This window comes from Pseudorca crassidens, chromosome 2 (assembly GCF_039906515.1).
Source record: "Pseudorca crassidens isolate mPseCra1 chromosome 2, mPseCra1.hap1, whole genome shotgun sequence".
In the NCBI taxonomy this organism is placed as follows: domain Eukaryota; kingdom Metazoa; phylum Chordata; class Mammalia; order Artiodactyla; family Delphinidae; genus Pseudorca; species Pseudorca crassidens.
The window spans coordinates 180,343,782-180,361,008 of NC_090297.1; the positions used below are offsets into that span (position 1 = coordinate 180,343,782).

Consider the following 17,227-nt stretch of genomic DNA (forward strand, 5'->3'; position numbering starts at 1 on the left):
CAAGATAGGAAGACTCCAAATAAGAAAAATGCAATTTTTCATAATTTGTAGCAATGTCACAAATTTCATACATTTTATAAATTTGGGGGTATAATTTTACACATTTCTAAATTGAGTCAGAATAATTATAAATATATTAATAGTAAGATCATTTACAGGTACAACAAGAATAGATACTTGTATATCCTATACATAATCATGACACCTAGAATATGCCTATCTCTATGGCCTTGAACATGTTCCTCATTTTGTTTCATGTTTCAATTTGATCATGTTTCAGTTTGATTTCCACACTTGTAAAATTAAGGGATTTTTAATGTTCCTGTAACTCAGATACATGAGAAATGTCTCCCTTATGTGTTCTGGTTTCCCAATTATATTTTTAAAAATACCATTTTTCATTTGTGTGCAATTTAAAAATTGTAGCATTCGTTTTCTTTAACATGAGAGAATCATTTTACATTTTGAGACAGAAAAGTAACATTAAATTTTATAAATGTCAGTGATAAAATCATATCCAGTTCAAACAAGCTGACTTAACAAATAAATTATCAGGACACATACATTGCTGTTCAATACCTTAATATTTCTCAAAGAGCCCCATATGAATGGAGAGGGTGTATAAAACCTAATATGTAATGTTTTTCAAGGAAGAGCATTTATGTGCTGCCCCTCTGTATATGCATGCAGTACCCAGCACCTCATTTTTACATGACACATATAATATTTATTTGGCAATGATTAGTTGTATATTCTCACTAAATTATTTGTCTCTTTCTATAGAAAGAGAATGCAGTATTCCACAAATGGAAAACAATTTAGATGCTAATCCCAAGAAAGACAGATATAGATGTGGAGATGTGTTGAAATTCTCCTGCATACAAGGACTTATTATGGTTGGAGCAGTTTCAATTCAGTGCTACCACTTTGGATGGTCCCCTAATCTTCCAACATGTAAAGGTAAATATTTATCTTACAGCTGCTGAACAAGAGTTAAAACCTTAGACATCAACCATTTCTTTCCTCTCTTAATTTTCTGTCTGCTTCCAGTGCATCTATAATCTAATGCATTAAGCCAGAGGTGTACCCACCATGGACGAGTGTTGGGTTGTAGATAAAACAGTTTTCCTTATTTAAGAAATTAATCTCCAGTTGCTTCTTGAAGTGTGTGGTGGAAGTATCCACAGATATGTATAAGGAACCTGACACTGGCAGGATTTCTTGTTAGGTTTCCTTTTGCCTACAATTCCACCATTAATATTGGACATTTTATATAATGTGGGACTTACCTTAAGTGTCATCAAGTGTGTCTAAACAATGTTCAAGTAGCTTATAGTCAATTCAATCATATGTATGGCTGGAATGAAACTTAAAACTTGATCAAGGGGCTTCCCTGGTGGCGCAGTGGTTGAGGGCCCGCCTGCCGATGCAGGGGACGCGGGTTCGTGCCCCAGTCCGGGAAGATCCCGCATGCCGCGGAGCAGCTGGGCCCGTGAGCCATGGCCGCTGAGCCTGCGCGTCCGGAGTCTGTGCTCCGCAACGGGAGAGGCCGCGACCGTGAGAGGCCAGCGTACCGAAAAAAAAAAAAAAAAAAAAAAGTTGCTCAAATGCTTGTTTCAAAGGATAATATTTTTTCCAAAAGTTTTGATACAATGTTTCCATGGAATAAGAATATTGTTATAATTTACACACCCATATTTATTAATTGGTTTGCATACCTATTTAGGGTATCTGGATTATTGAACATGTTTTCTGGGCTTACATAGACTTCCAGTATGTTAGCTCAGGATGAGCAATAGAACTAGGAAACAGAGTCTGGTGTAAACACCATTGTTTTTTCATTGTTTAAGAATGCTAAAATAAATTATGTAATAAATAATAAACTAACAAAAAAATCTCTGCATTAGCTGGATTTTTAAGCTGTAAAATAGACCACGTGACCATTATTTACACAGCATGTCTACTGTAGGGCAAGTAAAATCGTGTGCTCCACCTCCTCAACTGCTCAGTGGGAAAGTTAAAGACACACAGAGAGAAGAATATAGACACAGTGAGGTGGTGGAATATGTCTGCAATCCTGGATTTCTGATGAAGGGCTCTCATAAAATTCAGTGTGTTGATGGACAATGGACAGCTTTGCCCATGTGTATTGGTAAAGTATTAAAAATAGTAATATTTAAAGGTAAGTCAACACTTTTATTTGTATTCTTATACAAACTTAAATGATAAAGACGAACATATTTTTGTGAAATTTTCCAGAGGAGAAGCGTACCTGTGGAGATATACCGGAACTTGATCACGGCTATGTCAACCATTCTGCCCCTCTCTATCACCATGGAGACTTGGTAGAGTTCAGTTGTAGAGAAGCATTTACAATGATTGGACCCAGATCAGTCACATGTATTAGTGGAAAGTGGACCCAACCTCCTCAGTGCATTGGTGAGAATGCACTTCTCAAATTGACATTTAACATTTGCAGCCATATTGTTGAAATTTAGAGTTATCCTTGAAAATGTCAGCTTAAATTATGATTCCCAACATTTGTTGTTTATAATTCAATATATGTCTGAAGAGGAAAAGTATAAACTAGAAGAGAATTTTATGAATCTTTCTGTCCTGATATTAACATTGTTTATCTTTACAAGTGTGAAGCTAAATCTTACTGATATTCACATGTTTAAAATATGAGTACTAGTTACCAGGAAAATACAACTATCTCTGCAGAAATACCAGTTTTGTTTTTATATGATACTCTTTCTTTTAGGACCTTTAAAACAGGGAAATATAGCTAAGAAAATACCCATTTCATGCATTCCTTTAGGAATCTTGCCTCTCGCAAAACTTCTAACAATGATGATTTCTCAGTCAGTTTCAAATGCAGCAAAAAGAAGTTAATGTGCTGGAGGGAAGGTGGGCTCAGGCCCTCCCAGTCAGTAGGTAACTCAGTCACAGGAGGCCCTTGGGCTGGGGCCAGGAACCTGCCCTGACTGATGCATTTCACTGTAAGTGAATCATCCTGACCTTTGGATGACCAAGTCTTTGATGACTGATGACTATCTTCCTTCACTTTTCCCTTAGATGACTTCTTTCCTGGAGTTTTCCTGGGTCCTGCATTCAAAGAGAGCCCTGGATGCCCGGTCTTATTTATTCATCAGATTTCTAGTCATTAATTATTCCAAGAAGAAAGTAGAGCTTAGGCTCAGGCTCCATGAGAGCAGGGATTCATACCTGTTTTGTTCACTGATATATTGCCAATACCAAAAGACTGGCTGACAGATGGGAGATATTCAATAGGAGCTTATTAAGTTAATCAGTAAATTTCATTGTTTATTACTCCCTACATTTTTACTAAACACAGTCCGGTCCAAGGTATTGCCAGTTCTTCACCAAACCTCATCTTTATCCTCTTCCATCTCCACAAATGACCTCGCCTCATTAACTTTTCATTCTACCTTACACCAAAACATGTGCTTCAATTATTACTCCCCTGATCTCAGAGCTTTCCTTGCAAAGGTTAATCCTCTACCTGTATTCAGTTTAACATAATCCCTCTCAGCTATAATAGACCTTATTCCAATTTTCTCCTCTCAGTGTTTATTTTGTAACGCTGTCTAGTCTAGCTTTTCATTCTTCTTACTATATTTATTTTCTCCTAATAAATAAGTTTGCTTTCCTTTCAGAAACCAGTCAATCATAGGATGATGACAGCAGCCACCACTGCTCCTTTTGAGTATACATCTTCCTTCGGTTACCATTCCCTGAAGAATACTATCGGCTTTGTCTCCCTCAACACTCTGAACAAATCCTAAAAATAGGGCTGATTCTCAAGCCTCTAGTGTGTTTTGAATTCATCTCCTTATTTCATGTTATTTTTTCAGGGTTGCATTTTCAAATCATTACTTTTCGATAGCCAACTACTTGACTTTTATTTATTCTGTTATCCTCACTTGACTCTTATCACTAACAAATCATAACAAATACTACCAAAGACCTATACTGATATTTTGTCATATTCAAAAAGAACTTCCACCTGCATTGATTTTTGAAATAGGTAGCTATATAAAAAGCTTTTTTAGTCCATATTTAACTTTTTTTCTGGAGCCAGAAAAAAAATTGTTATTATGGCATTATATTGGATCATAGAATGACCTGGTGTATAATATAGCTTCTCAAAGACTCTACGTGTATATACAGAAAACAAGTTTTAACTTTAAGTACCCACTTTCTTATTCCAAGTATTTGTTATTTTTTGGTGATCATTCAAAAGATCTTAAAAATTAAGATTCTATTAAAAAACCCTTAAATGTACTTTTCTTATTATGTTTCATTACTTTTCTTGAAAAAATATATATAAACTAGCAACTTGATATTCTATATCCACACATAATTGTTTTTATTTTAGTGTTTTAAGATTGTGAATTAAAAGCAATGCAGAGATGCTTGAGATCTAAAAACAAATGAATATGAACATTTGCACATGTTTCAAGTTTGGGACCAGATTATTCATGCAATGACTATTCATGCAAAAATGTTCCAATCCAAAATGCAGAATGTCTTTAGGATGGATATTTTCTCTGAAATTTCAAAAACTGGATGCAGGACTCAGGTTCATATATAATAGTCCATTTCATGCAATTTGATCAGTAATAACTTTGTTGGTGGAACTTGTAGGCATAAATTGTAAGTTCATTATATTACTGACTTCATAGCTATTTATTGTATTTGTTATTTGGTTCTTAGAATTAGTCTTTTCAAGGGAATATTTTCATTTTATAGCGACAGAGGAACTTAAGAAGTGTAAATGGTCAAAAGTATTTGCATCTGAGGGAAATCCATCGAATAAGATTGAATTTGACCATAACACCAACATAAGTTACAGATGTCGAGGAAAATCAGAATACAAACACTCAATCTGTATAAATGGAAGATGGGATCCTGAAGCAACCTGCAAAGAAGGTAAACTCTTCTTTATAATGTTTTCAAAACTGTATTCTATTTCTTTCTAACTTGTAAAAGTAGTATCTTTGTGTCTTTCAAGGAAATTTAGTTATTTATCATTACAAATAATTTTCAATCTGAAAGGTAATTTAGAAACAAACCAAAACACTGTTTCTAAATATTAATTGTATCGTGTGCATTAGTCAGCTATATGACACAACACCCAGAGCCTTGGTGGCTTTAAATTAACATCTGGGCAGTAGGTGTGCTCATTAGCATGGGAAAACCATTGCTTTTGATTTCTTACATTACACATAAATGTGTTTATGTCTATGCTGAACTATTATGTATTTATTCATGTATCTATTTATGTATCAATCTATGTATCTATCTATTTATATATATTTATGTATCTATCAAGTCATCTATTTATCTGTTTGTGTATCTATAGCTATCTTAAAAAGTCTTGAATCATATTGACACCACCAATTCCAATTGAATAGGCTCATTTCAGTTTTTTACTTTCACATCTGTTATCTCTCTTCTCTAACTGTAGGACACCTTGACTCACTATCCTCAATATTTTTACCAATTTCTACAAGCCTATAATATACAGAAAGTAGCTTCAAACCAATATAAAAACAAATCTACTATCTAGTGTTCAACATCTTGTAGTTCTTTCTTATATGAAGTTCTCTATGTAAAAATCATACCACACTAAAGCTGTTAAAGGAGAATAAATTATATAGAAAAACATAAATATTGGGAATTAAACAACAAACTTCTAAACAACTGCCATGGCAATATACAATGTGTACTGTATATTATACATGATACATTTATGATTGCTTAGTCCTTGTGAATTAACTCTTTTATAATTATAAAATATTTATTTATAGTTTTTGTAACACACTTTGTCTGCAAGTCTATATTAGCTTATTTAAATATAGTTAATTTATTTAAAACAATTTATTACTTTATATGATAAAGGAATGCCCAACAAATTTCAAGTAATCAATGTCCTCAAAGCAAATATAAAATTAAAAGAGAACTTGCTACACAACTGCATCTTTAAGGAAACAAATAATATTTAGAGGCAGTGAAGTACATGTGTTCTTCTACATTTTCTTCTAGAAGCTTTATAGTTTTAGTATGTATATTTAAGTATATTATCCATCTTATATTAACATTTAAGTATTGCATAAAATAGAAGTTGATTTTTTTATATATGGATAGCCAATTGTTTTAGCAATATGTGTGGAAAAGACTTTGAAATGAAAATCAATTGACTATGGAAGTGTTGATTTATTTCTGGACTTGCTATTCAGTACATTTATCTATTTATCTGTCTTTATTCCTGCCAAATTGCCTTTGTAACTAGCTTTTTAGTAGACTTGAAGTCTGTGAAGACTGATATGTAGTCTCCAAGTATGTTCCTCCTACTCAAAATTGTTTTAGTTATTCTGGTCTTTACATTAACATAGAAATTTCAGGGAAAGCTTATTAATTGTTATAAAATATTTTTTTGTATATGGAAAGGGATGGCTTTATAATGAGAAATAAATTAGGGAGAATTGACGTCTTTACCATATTGAATATTCACATCATAAACATGGTATGTCTCTTTATTTATTTATGCTTCTATTTTTCCAGTAATGTCTTAAGTGTAAAACACTTATAGTTCTAAAAAATTTTGAATTTACATGTGAAGTCATCTGATATGTAGTTTTCTTTTTTGGAAGTTTCCCTTGATGAAGAATTCAATTTCAATAGGAAGTGTGCTATTCACATTTTCGATATTGTCTTTTGTCAAGGTGTGAAAGTTGTATTTTTCAAGAAATGTCTCCATTTTACCCAATTTATGAAATTGATTGATGTAAAATTCTTTCTAATAGTCACTTAACATTCTATTTTTCTTTTAACTCTACAGTATATTTGGTGATATCACTTCTTTCGTTCTTGGTATTGATAGTTGTTTCTCTCCTTTATTTTGATCTTCTCCCAAGAGTTTTGTTTTTCAATATTATTATTTTCAAATAACCAATTTTAACACTCTTAATTTTCTCCATTTCCTCTCTTCTCTAATTTTTAGCTCTGTTAATTTTCTCTGTTTTCTCTTTTCTATTCATCTTTCTCAATTTTCTCTCTTTTGTGGACTTAATTCTCCTTCCTTATACTTTCTTGATTTTAATTTTACTCTCTCATTTCTTAAGATAGAAAATTAAAACATTGATTTAAGCCATCCTACTTTCTAAATGTACACCTGTAAAACTACCTTTTTCCCTTCTAAGTGCTGCTTTAGCTGTGTCTCAAAAAATTATAAATACATCCAATTTACTTTCATTTAGTTCTATGTGGAATATTTTCTAATATTCCTAATGACTTCTTCTTTGACATGGCAATTGTTTAGAAGTTTGTTGTTTAATTCCCAAATATTTATGTTTTTCTAAATAATTTATTCTCCATTTAAGAGCTTTATTGTGGTATAATTTTTATATAGAGAGCTGAATATATTTAATGTATACAGTTTGATGAGTATCATGGGTGTTTGCATAGAAAATTTATTCTTATTGATTTCTAATCTAATTCAATTGTCACAGAACACACTGTGTAATTTTTCAGTATTTTGAAATTTGTTGTTTCTTTATTGCACAGCATATTGCCTATCATTGTGGTATTTCCTTTTTCATATAAAGCATATGTATAATCTAGTTGCTAGATCAGGTTAAAGTGGTTCCTAGTGTTCTAAAAATTTATCTATGTCTTAAAATGTTTTTTTTCTAGTTGTTCTATCAGTCAGAGTAAGAAGGCTATCAGTATTGTTAACTAGGATTATGGATTTGTCTATTTCTTCTTTTAGCTCTGTCCATCTTTGCTTCATTTATTTGATATATTTTTAGATACATTATACATTTATGATTGCTTAGTCCTTGTGAATTAACTTTTTTATAATTATAAACTGTTTCTTTATAGCTCTTGAATACACCTTGCCTGGAAATCTATATTAGCTTATTTAAATATAGTTAATTAATTTAAAACAATTTATTACTTTCATACAATAAAGGAATTCCCAACAAATTTCAAGTAATCAATGTCCTCAAGTTATTCTCTCTAAAGTAAAAGCAAATATAAAATTAAAAGAGAGCTAGCTACACATCTTATTCACACATGTCAAAAATCCCTAAACTAAAAAACCCCATTTTTGGTGGTTTACTAACAGAAAATACGTTAAATTAAGTAAAATGAAAAGGAAAACAGTATACTTTGAAATCTATGGGATACAGCAAAAACAAAGATATTTGTAGTTTAAAGCATGCATTACAAAACAAGGAACAAACTTAAAGTAATAGGAAGTACAATCTAGAATCTAGAAAAGAACATACACCCAAAGAACATAGAAGGAAAGAATAATTAAAATTAAAATATCAATTATTATAATAAACTAAAAAATCATAAATTGCTGATTTACAGAATATTAATTCAGTTTATAGGGAAATGTAGTGGATAGACCAACTTCTGCAAGACTTATTAAGAAGTACAGATTAATATTATTAGGACAAAAGTGGTTAAACATCAGACACAAAAGAAAATAAATTCTTGAAAATACGTTGAAAAAAATGTCAAGATAGTTAAAACAGAAATAAGAAAAATATTTTGGATGAAATATAAAATACTTCTGTTGATGTAGAGCAAAATAGAAAATCTGATGATATTAGTTAGCATGAATGAAGTGTATTCAGTCAAATATTTCCCTGAATTTAATACAAAATATTGAACAATTGAAAAGATTTACAAGACTTTCCAGTATATACTTGCATATGGCTTCTAATGAAATAAAAATGCAGTATGGCAGGAGAAAACAAAATCAAGAAGTCACGGAGAGGTCCAAAATCTTCCAGGTATAGTCATGCAGAGTCTTCCCTCAGTTAAGCAGGACAGGCTTTGTCTTCAAATTATGAACTGCCAATATATATCTGAGGTATCTCAATTTTATGGGACTCAGACACAGTTTACAGAGGGGTCTTTTATACCCTGCTGGTCACGTAACTAAAGCCAGGTTGTCTAATCCGTTAAACCAGGTGTATTTCATCAATCTGTATATCTCTTAACAGCACAGGAAAGCTAGTAAATTGTACCTCCAGAAGAGTTCTGAACTGTAAACAGTATACTATAAATCCCAGTGAACATATCTAATTCTTACCTTGGCCAAGACTCTGCATCAAATTAATCGATCATTACCTAAGTGTAATTTTTCCTCTGGCTAATCTGCTTCCACTGGGAGAAAATCTTGTGGGGATTTTAAGCTGATTCCAATACATCTGATCACCAATATGTGTAAAAAAAAATACCCTGATGTCAGTTTTTACTTAGTGCCTGTAATTGAGTGAGCAATTCACTTAGAACATTCTAAAGGTTAGAAGTAATTAAAATCGATTTTATGTAAATTATGCAAGATTGACCACAGAAATAACAGAAGGAAGAACCTGCAAGGAAGACCATGACACTGTAAACCAAGTGTGATATATTAAAGTGCTTAACAAGCTTAAGAGTATAATTGAGTCTAATATTGTTTAATCATTTATGATATATTATTAGAGCTTTCTATTTATTGAAAATTATTCCTTTAATATTTTTAACTTATGGTTTTTAATCAAGAAATCTAATTTTAATATTTTCAGAAGCACAAATACAATCATGCCCACCCCCACCTCAGATTCCCAATTCTCGAAATATGACAACTACAGTGACATATCAGGATGGAGAAAAAATATCTATTCTCTGTCAAGAAAATTATCTAATTGAAGATGAAGAAGAACTTGTGTGCAAGGATGGGAGATGGCAGTCAATCCCACGCTGTATTGGTCAGTAGTGCATAACGTGCTTTATAAGATTCTTTTAAATAAGAATAATACTCCTCTAAGCTTTGTATGGATCAGCAAGGTCAAGATCTCTCTATTCTACTTTATCTTGAAACGGTAAATCACAATTAAGTATATAAATTAATGAACATTCTTTCATTTCTAGTGAGAAGTAAATACAGACAAAATCTTTGGCCTACTATGTAAATACAAGATAAAATTTATGTTTATGCACATTTTATTTCTAATGATCAAAAGGACAAGAATGAAGGGGCAGTTGGGCTGCCCAGCCTGGGAGTCACAGACTTGGAAGATAATTCCCCCAGCATGTCTGACTTAGAAGTCCAGTGTAGCTTGTGTACAGGAAAGCCAGAGGGCTGTAGGAAACAGAGATTCTGTTCTTAAAAGGCACACAAAAATTCTCACTTGCTCCATGTCCCAGTGCAGAGGCAGCAATTAGAAAGAAGTCTGGGTTAGACTGACTTGCTGATCTTTGTGAACCTCCCAGAGAGGCAGGAGGCAACTGGGGACATGGATACTGGTGCCAGCCATTATAAGAGACAAGTGCCACTTTGGAGTTCTCCCTATAGCTTATTAGCACCAGAAGCTTACCAACCCACGACAGCACCAACCCCAGGCCCCACCAGGCCCCACAGCTCCTACAATGGGACCTGGCCCTGTTCCTGGGTGGGACAGCACCAGCGCAGGTACCCTTGGGCCCTGCAGCCAGCTGCCCCAGGACTTGGTCCTGCCCACCAGTGGCTGACAGACTCTGCATGAGGCAGAGTCTGATAGCCAACCAGGTGGGGGGCCAGCCCCACCTACCAGTGCACCCACAGTAATTGGCCTTGCTACAACAGATGGGCACCCTTATAGCATAAAGATCTGGTGTATAGATCCTACAGAGGGGAGCATGCTGCTGGGTCCCATAGACTTTTCCTACATAAGGTCACTCCTCCAAGATCAGGAACATGCCTCACACATATTAATAAACACAGAGAATTAGGCAAAATGAGGAGACAGAGAAATACATTCCAAATGAAGGAGCAAGACAAAATCTCAGAAAAAACTCTAAACAAAGTGAAGATAAGCAGTATGCCCAATAGAGTTCAAGGTAATGACCATAACAATGCTCAGTGAACTCTGGAGAAGAATGTATGAAAACAGGGAGAATTTTAAGAAAAAGGTAGAAAATATAAGGAAGAACTAAACAGAACTGAAGAATACAGCAGCTGAAATGAAAAATTACACCAGAGGAAGTCAACAGCAGATTAGAGGATTCAGAAGAATGGATCAGTGATCTGCAAGACAGGGTAGTGGAAACCACCCAATAGCACAGGAAAGAGAAAAAAAGAATTAAAAAAAAAAATGAGGATAGCCTAAGGGACATCTGCAACAACATCAACTATAGTAACATTCCCATTATAGGGATCCCAAATAAAGAGAGACAGAGAGAAACAGAGAACGTATTTGAAGAAATAATAGCTGAAACATTCTAACAAGAAATATACAGATTTCCAGGTCTGGAAATCAGAAAGTCCCAAACATTTACCCAAAGAGGGCCACACCAAGACACATTATCATTTAAATGGCAAAAATTAAAAATAAAGAGAGAATCTTAAAAGTAGTAGGAAAAAGCCATTAGGTACATACAAGAGGACTCCTCTAAGACTATTAGCAGATTTTTCTGCAGAAACTTTGCGTGCCACAAGGGAGTGGCACAACATATACAAAGTGATGAAAGGAAAAAACTTACAACCAAGATGACTGTATCCAGCAAGGCTATCAAAGGATGGATCAACAGCTTTACAGATAAGCAGATGATAAAAGAGTTCAGCAGCAATAAAATAACTTTACAAGAAATGCTAAAGGGACTTTCTAAGAGAAAATTAAAGACCACAACTAGAAATAAGAAAATTACAAAAGAAAAAAATCTTAATGGTAAAAGCAAACATACAGTAAAGGTAGTAGGTGCTAGTAGGAAGGTTAAAAGACAAAAATAGTAAAATCCTCTGTATACACAATAAGTAGTTAATATAGAAACACAAAACAAAAGGATGTAAAATATGAGGTGGGGAATAGAAATGCAGGGTTGTTAGAATGTGTTTGAACTTAAGAGACTATCAACTTATAACCCATATGAATATATGTTGTTATATATGAATCTAATAGTAACAACAAAACAAAAAATCTATAATAGATCCACACACACAAAAGAAAGTAATCCAAACATAACACTAAATATAGTCAGTAACTCACAAAGGAAGAGAGAACAAAAGGAACAAAAATGAATTACAAACACAACCAAAAAACAATTAACGAAATGGCAAAAGGTACTTACCTATCTATAATTACTTTAAATATAAATGAACCAAAATGCTCCAATCAAAAGACATAGAGTGGCTGAATTGATTTAAAAAAAAAAAAAACCAAAAAGATGCATATATATGCTGCCTATAATCACTCACTTCAGATCTAAAGAAACACTCAGACTGAAAGTGAGGGAATGGAAAAAAGCATTTCATGAAAATAGAAATAAACACAAATCTGGGGTAGCAAAATTTATATCGGACAAAATAAACTTTAAAACAGAGACTGAAACAAGAGACAAAGAAGACATTATATAGTGAGAAAGGGACCAATCCAACAAGATTATGCAACAATTTAAAATATATATGCACCCAAACTAGAAGCACCTAAGTACATAAAGAAAATACTAACAAACACATACAGAGAAATAGACAGTAACAAAACAATAGTAGAGGACTTTAACTTCCCACTTACATTAAAGGACAGGTCATCCAGACAGAAAATCAAGTTTAAATCCAGTGAAGAAACATTGGACTTAAACTATAAGTCAGATGGACTTACTAAACATATATAGAACATTCCATCCAAAATCATCAGATACACATTCTTTTCAAGTGCACATAGAACATTCTCCAGGATAGATTACGTCTTGGCCACAAAAGAAAGTTGAGAACATTGAAATCATAGCCAGCATCTTTTCTGACCACAAATGTATGAGACTAGACTTCAACTACAGGAAAAAAAAAACCAAAACTGCCAAAAGTGCAAACAGTTAGAGGTTAAACAATATGCTACAAAACAACCAAGGGGTCACTGAAGAAATCAAAGAGGATATTAAGAAAAATACTTGAAGACAAATGAAAATGGAAAAACAATGGTCCAACATCTATGGGACTCAGCAAAAGCAATTCTAAGAGGGAAGTTTATAGTGATACAGGCCTACCTCAGGAAAGAAGAAAAATCCCAAGTAAATAGTCTAACCTTAGACCTAAAGAAACTAGAAAACGAAGAGTAAACAGAACCCAAAGTTAGTAGAAGGAAAGAAATAATAAATACAGAGGAGAAATGAATGGAATAGAGACTTAAAAAAAACAATAGAAAATATCAATGAGACTAAGAGCTAGTCATTTGAAAAGATAAGCATAATTGATAAACCTTTAGAAAGACTCATCAAGAAAAAGAGATGAGGGTCTGACTCAATAAAATCAGGAATGAAAGAGGAGAAGCTACAACTGATACCGCAGAAATATAAAGAACCATAAGAGATTACTATGAAAAATTACACACCAATAAAATGCACAACCAAGAAGAAATTGATAAATTCCATGTAATGCACAATTTCTCAAATATAAATCAGGAGAAATATAGAAAATATGAACAGACTGATTACCAATATTAAAATTGAATCGGTAATTTTAAAACCCAAGAAACAAAAATCCAGGACCAGACAGATTCACAGGTGAATTCTACCATTTACAAAAGAGTTAACACCTATTCTTCTCAAAATATTCCAAAAAAATTGAAGAGGAAGAACACTTCTGAACTTATTCTGCAAGTTCAGCATCACCCTGAGGCCAAAAACAAAGACGGTGCAAAGAAAGAAAATTACAGGCCAATATCACTGATGAACTTAGGTGTAAAAATCTTCAATCAACTATTAGCAAACCAAATTCAACAATACGTTAAAAGGATCATACATCATGATCAAGTGGGACTTTTCAGAAGGATTCAAGTATGTTTCAATATCTGCAAATCAATGTGATATACATCCACAAATTGAAGAATAAAAATGATATGATTATCTCAATAGATGCAGAAAAAGCTCTTGACAAAACAATATCTATTTATGTTAAATCTCTCAGTGAAGTGGGTAGAGGGGAAACATACCTAAACATAATAAAGGCCATATATGACAAACGTCCAGCCAATGTCATACTCAACGGTGAAAAGCTGAAATCATTTCCTCTGAACCAGGAACAAGACAAGGATGCCCACTCTCTCCACTTTTACTCAACATAGTATTGGAAGTCCTAGACACAGCAATCAAACAAGAAAAGAAATAAAAGAAATTCAGATTGGAAAGGAAGAAGTAAAGCTATCACTATCTGTAGATAACATGATACTATACATAGAAAAACACCACCAAAAACTATTAGAACTAATAAATGAATCCATTAAAGTTGCAGGATATAAAATTAATATATAGAAATATGTTGCATTTCTATGCCTGAACAACAAAGTTTTAGAGGGAGAAATCAAGAAAGCAATCCCATTTACAATTGCATCAAAAAGAATAAAATAGCTAGGAATAAATCTAACCAAGGAGGTAAAAGACTTGTACTCTGAAAACTATAAGAAATTGATGAAATAAATTGAAGATGACAAAACAAATGGAAAGATATCATGTTCACAAATTGGAAAAATTTATATTGTTAAAATGACCATGCTACTGAAAGCAATCTACAGATTCAATGCAATCCTTATTAAATTACCAATGGCATTTTTCACAGAATTAGAACAATTTTTTTTTTATTTCTAAGGAAACACAAAAGACCACAAATAGCCAAAGCAATCTTGAGAAAGAAAAGTGGAGCTGGAGGAATCAGGCTCCCTGACTTCAGACTATACTACAAAGCTAGAGTAATCAAAATAGAATGGCACTGGCACAAAAACAGACACATAGATCTAGGGAAGAGATTAGAGAGCCCAGTAGTATACCCACATTTATGTGGTCAATTAATCTATGACAAAGGAGGCAAGAACATCATGGGGAAATGATTGCCTCTGTAAACGGTGTTGGGGAAACAGGAAAGTTACATGCAAAAGAAGCAAGCTGGACTACTTTCTCACACAATATACAAAAATAAAATGAAAATGAATTAAAGACTTAATTGTAACTCTTGAATCCATAAAACTTATAGAAGAAAACAAAGGCAGTATGCTCTTTGACATCAGTTTTAGCAATATTTTGGGTTTTGGGGGGTTTTTTGGATATGTCTCCTCAGGCAAGGGAAACAAAAGCAAAAATAAGCAAACGGGACTCAAAAATGAGAAAGCTTTTCCACAGCAAAGAAAACGATCAATAAAATGAAAAAGGTAGCCTACTGAATGTGGGAAGATATTTGCAAAGGATATATCCATTAAGGGGTTAATATTCAAACTATACAAAGAATTAATGCAACCAACATCAGAAAAACAAATAACTAGAAAATAGGCAGAGGACCTGAATAGACATTTTTTCCAAAGAAGACATACAGATGGCCAAAAGACACACGAAGAGAAGCTCAACATCATTAAAAGGCAGGCAAATGCATGTCACAACCACAGTGAAATGTCCCTTCACACCTGTCTTAATGGCTGTCATCAAAAAGACAACATCCAGTGTTGGCGAGGATGTGGAGAAAAGGAAATCTTTGTGCACTGTTGGTGCAACTGTAGATTGGTGCAGCCACTATGGAAAAGAGTATGGAGTTTCCTTAAAAACTAAAAATAGAACTGCCATATGATCTGGCAATTCCACTGCTGGGTATTTATTCAAAGGAACCAGAAACATTTGAAAAGATATATGCACTCCAATGTTCATTGCAGCATCACTTACAATAGCCAAGGTTTGGAATCAACCTAAGTGTCCATTGATAGAGGAGTGGATTAAGAAGATGTTTTATATATACACACAAAATGAACTATTACTGAGCCATAAAAATTACACATTTCCATTTGCAAAAACATGGATGGATCTAGGGTGTATTATGGTTAAGTAAAATAAGTTAGATAGAAAAAGACAAATGCCACATGATCTCACATATACGTAGACTCTAAAGAAGCCAGGGGGATGTGTATTCAGCATAAGGAATATGGTCAATGATATTATAATAACTTTGTATAGGAACAGATTGCTATTAGACATCCTGCTGGTCATTTCATAATATATGTAAAAGTCGAATCATTATGTAGTAGACCTGAAACTAACACAATATTTTTTTTAATTTATTTTTTTCACACCTTTATTGGAGTATAAATGCTTTACAATGTGCTAGTTTCTGCCATACAACAAAGTGAACCAGCCACATGTATACACGCATCCCCATATCCCCTACCTCCCAAGCCTTCCTCCCATCTTCCCTATCCCACCCCTCTAGGTTGTCACAAAACACCAAGCTGATCTCCCTGTGCTATGCAGCTGCTTCCCACTAGCTATCTATTTTACATTTGGTAGTGTATATATGTCCATGCCACTCTCTCACTTCATCTCAACCTCCCCCCACCCCCATGCTCTCAAGTCCATTCTCTACTTGTGCATCCTTGTTCCTGCCCTGCCACTAGGTTCATCAGTACCGCTTCTTTAAATTCCATATATATACATTAACATACGGTATTTGTTTTTCTCTTTCTGACTTACTTCACTCTGTATGACAGATTCTAGGGCCATCCACCTCACTACAAATAACTCAATTTGTGTCACATCTTTCTCCATTCATCTGTTGATGGATATTTAGGTTGGTTCCGTGTCCTGGCTTTTGTAAATAGTGCTGCAGTGAACATCGTAGTAAACGTATCTCTTTGAATTATGGTTTTCTCGGGATATATGCCCAGTAGTGGGTCATATGGTAGTTCTATTTTTAGTTTTCTAAGGAACCTCCATACTCTTTTCCATAGTGGCTGTATCAATTTACATTCCCACCAACAGTGCAGAAGTGTTCCCTTTTCTCCACACACTCTCCAGCATTTATTGTTTTTTTGTTTTGTTTTAAATTTATTTATTTATTTTTGGCTGCATTGGGTCTTCGTTGCTGTGTGCAGGCTTTCACTAGTTGCGGCGAGTGGGGGCTACTCTTCATTGCAGTGTGCAGGCTTCTCATTGCAGTGGCTTCTCTTGTTGTGGAACATGGGCTCTAGGCATGCGGACTTCAGTAGTGTGGCTCATGGGCTCTAGAGCACAGGCTCAGTAGTTATGGCACACAGACTTAGTTGCTCCGCGGCATGTGGGATCCTCCGGGACCAGGGATTGAACCTGTGTCCCCTGCATTGGCAGGCAGATTCCTAGCCACTGTGCCACCAGGGAAGCCCCTTATGTTTCTAGAGTTTTTGATGATGGTCATTCTGACTGGTGTGAGGTGACA

At 34.0% G+C, this 17,227-nt stretch overlaps 1 protein-coding gene across 3 annotated transcripts in view; it reads left to right on the top strand.

Annotated features, from left to right (window-relative positions):
- The window catches only part of LOC137220140 (complement factor H-like), a 131,880-nt gene that overhangs the window by 100,899 nt on the left and 13,754 nt on the right, over positions 1-17,227 (top strand). For 2 of the 3 annotated variants that reach the window (XM_067729781.1, XM_067729782.1), the window contains exons 15-19: positions 784-960; positions 1,970-2,152; positions 2,260-2,439; positions 4,777-4,956; positions 9,618-9,800. In XM_067729781.1, coding sequence (XP_067585882.1) covers positions 784-960; positions 1,970-2,152; positions 2,260-2,439; positions 4,777-4,956; positions 9,618-9,800 — 903 coding nt within the window. Of the gene's footprint in view, positions 1-783; positions 961-1,969; positions 2,153-2,259; positions 2,440-4,776; positions 4,957-7,911; positions 8,025-9,617; positions 9,801-17,227 lie in introns of those variants that run through there. The other variant, XM_067729783.1, reaches the window with a different exon arrangement.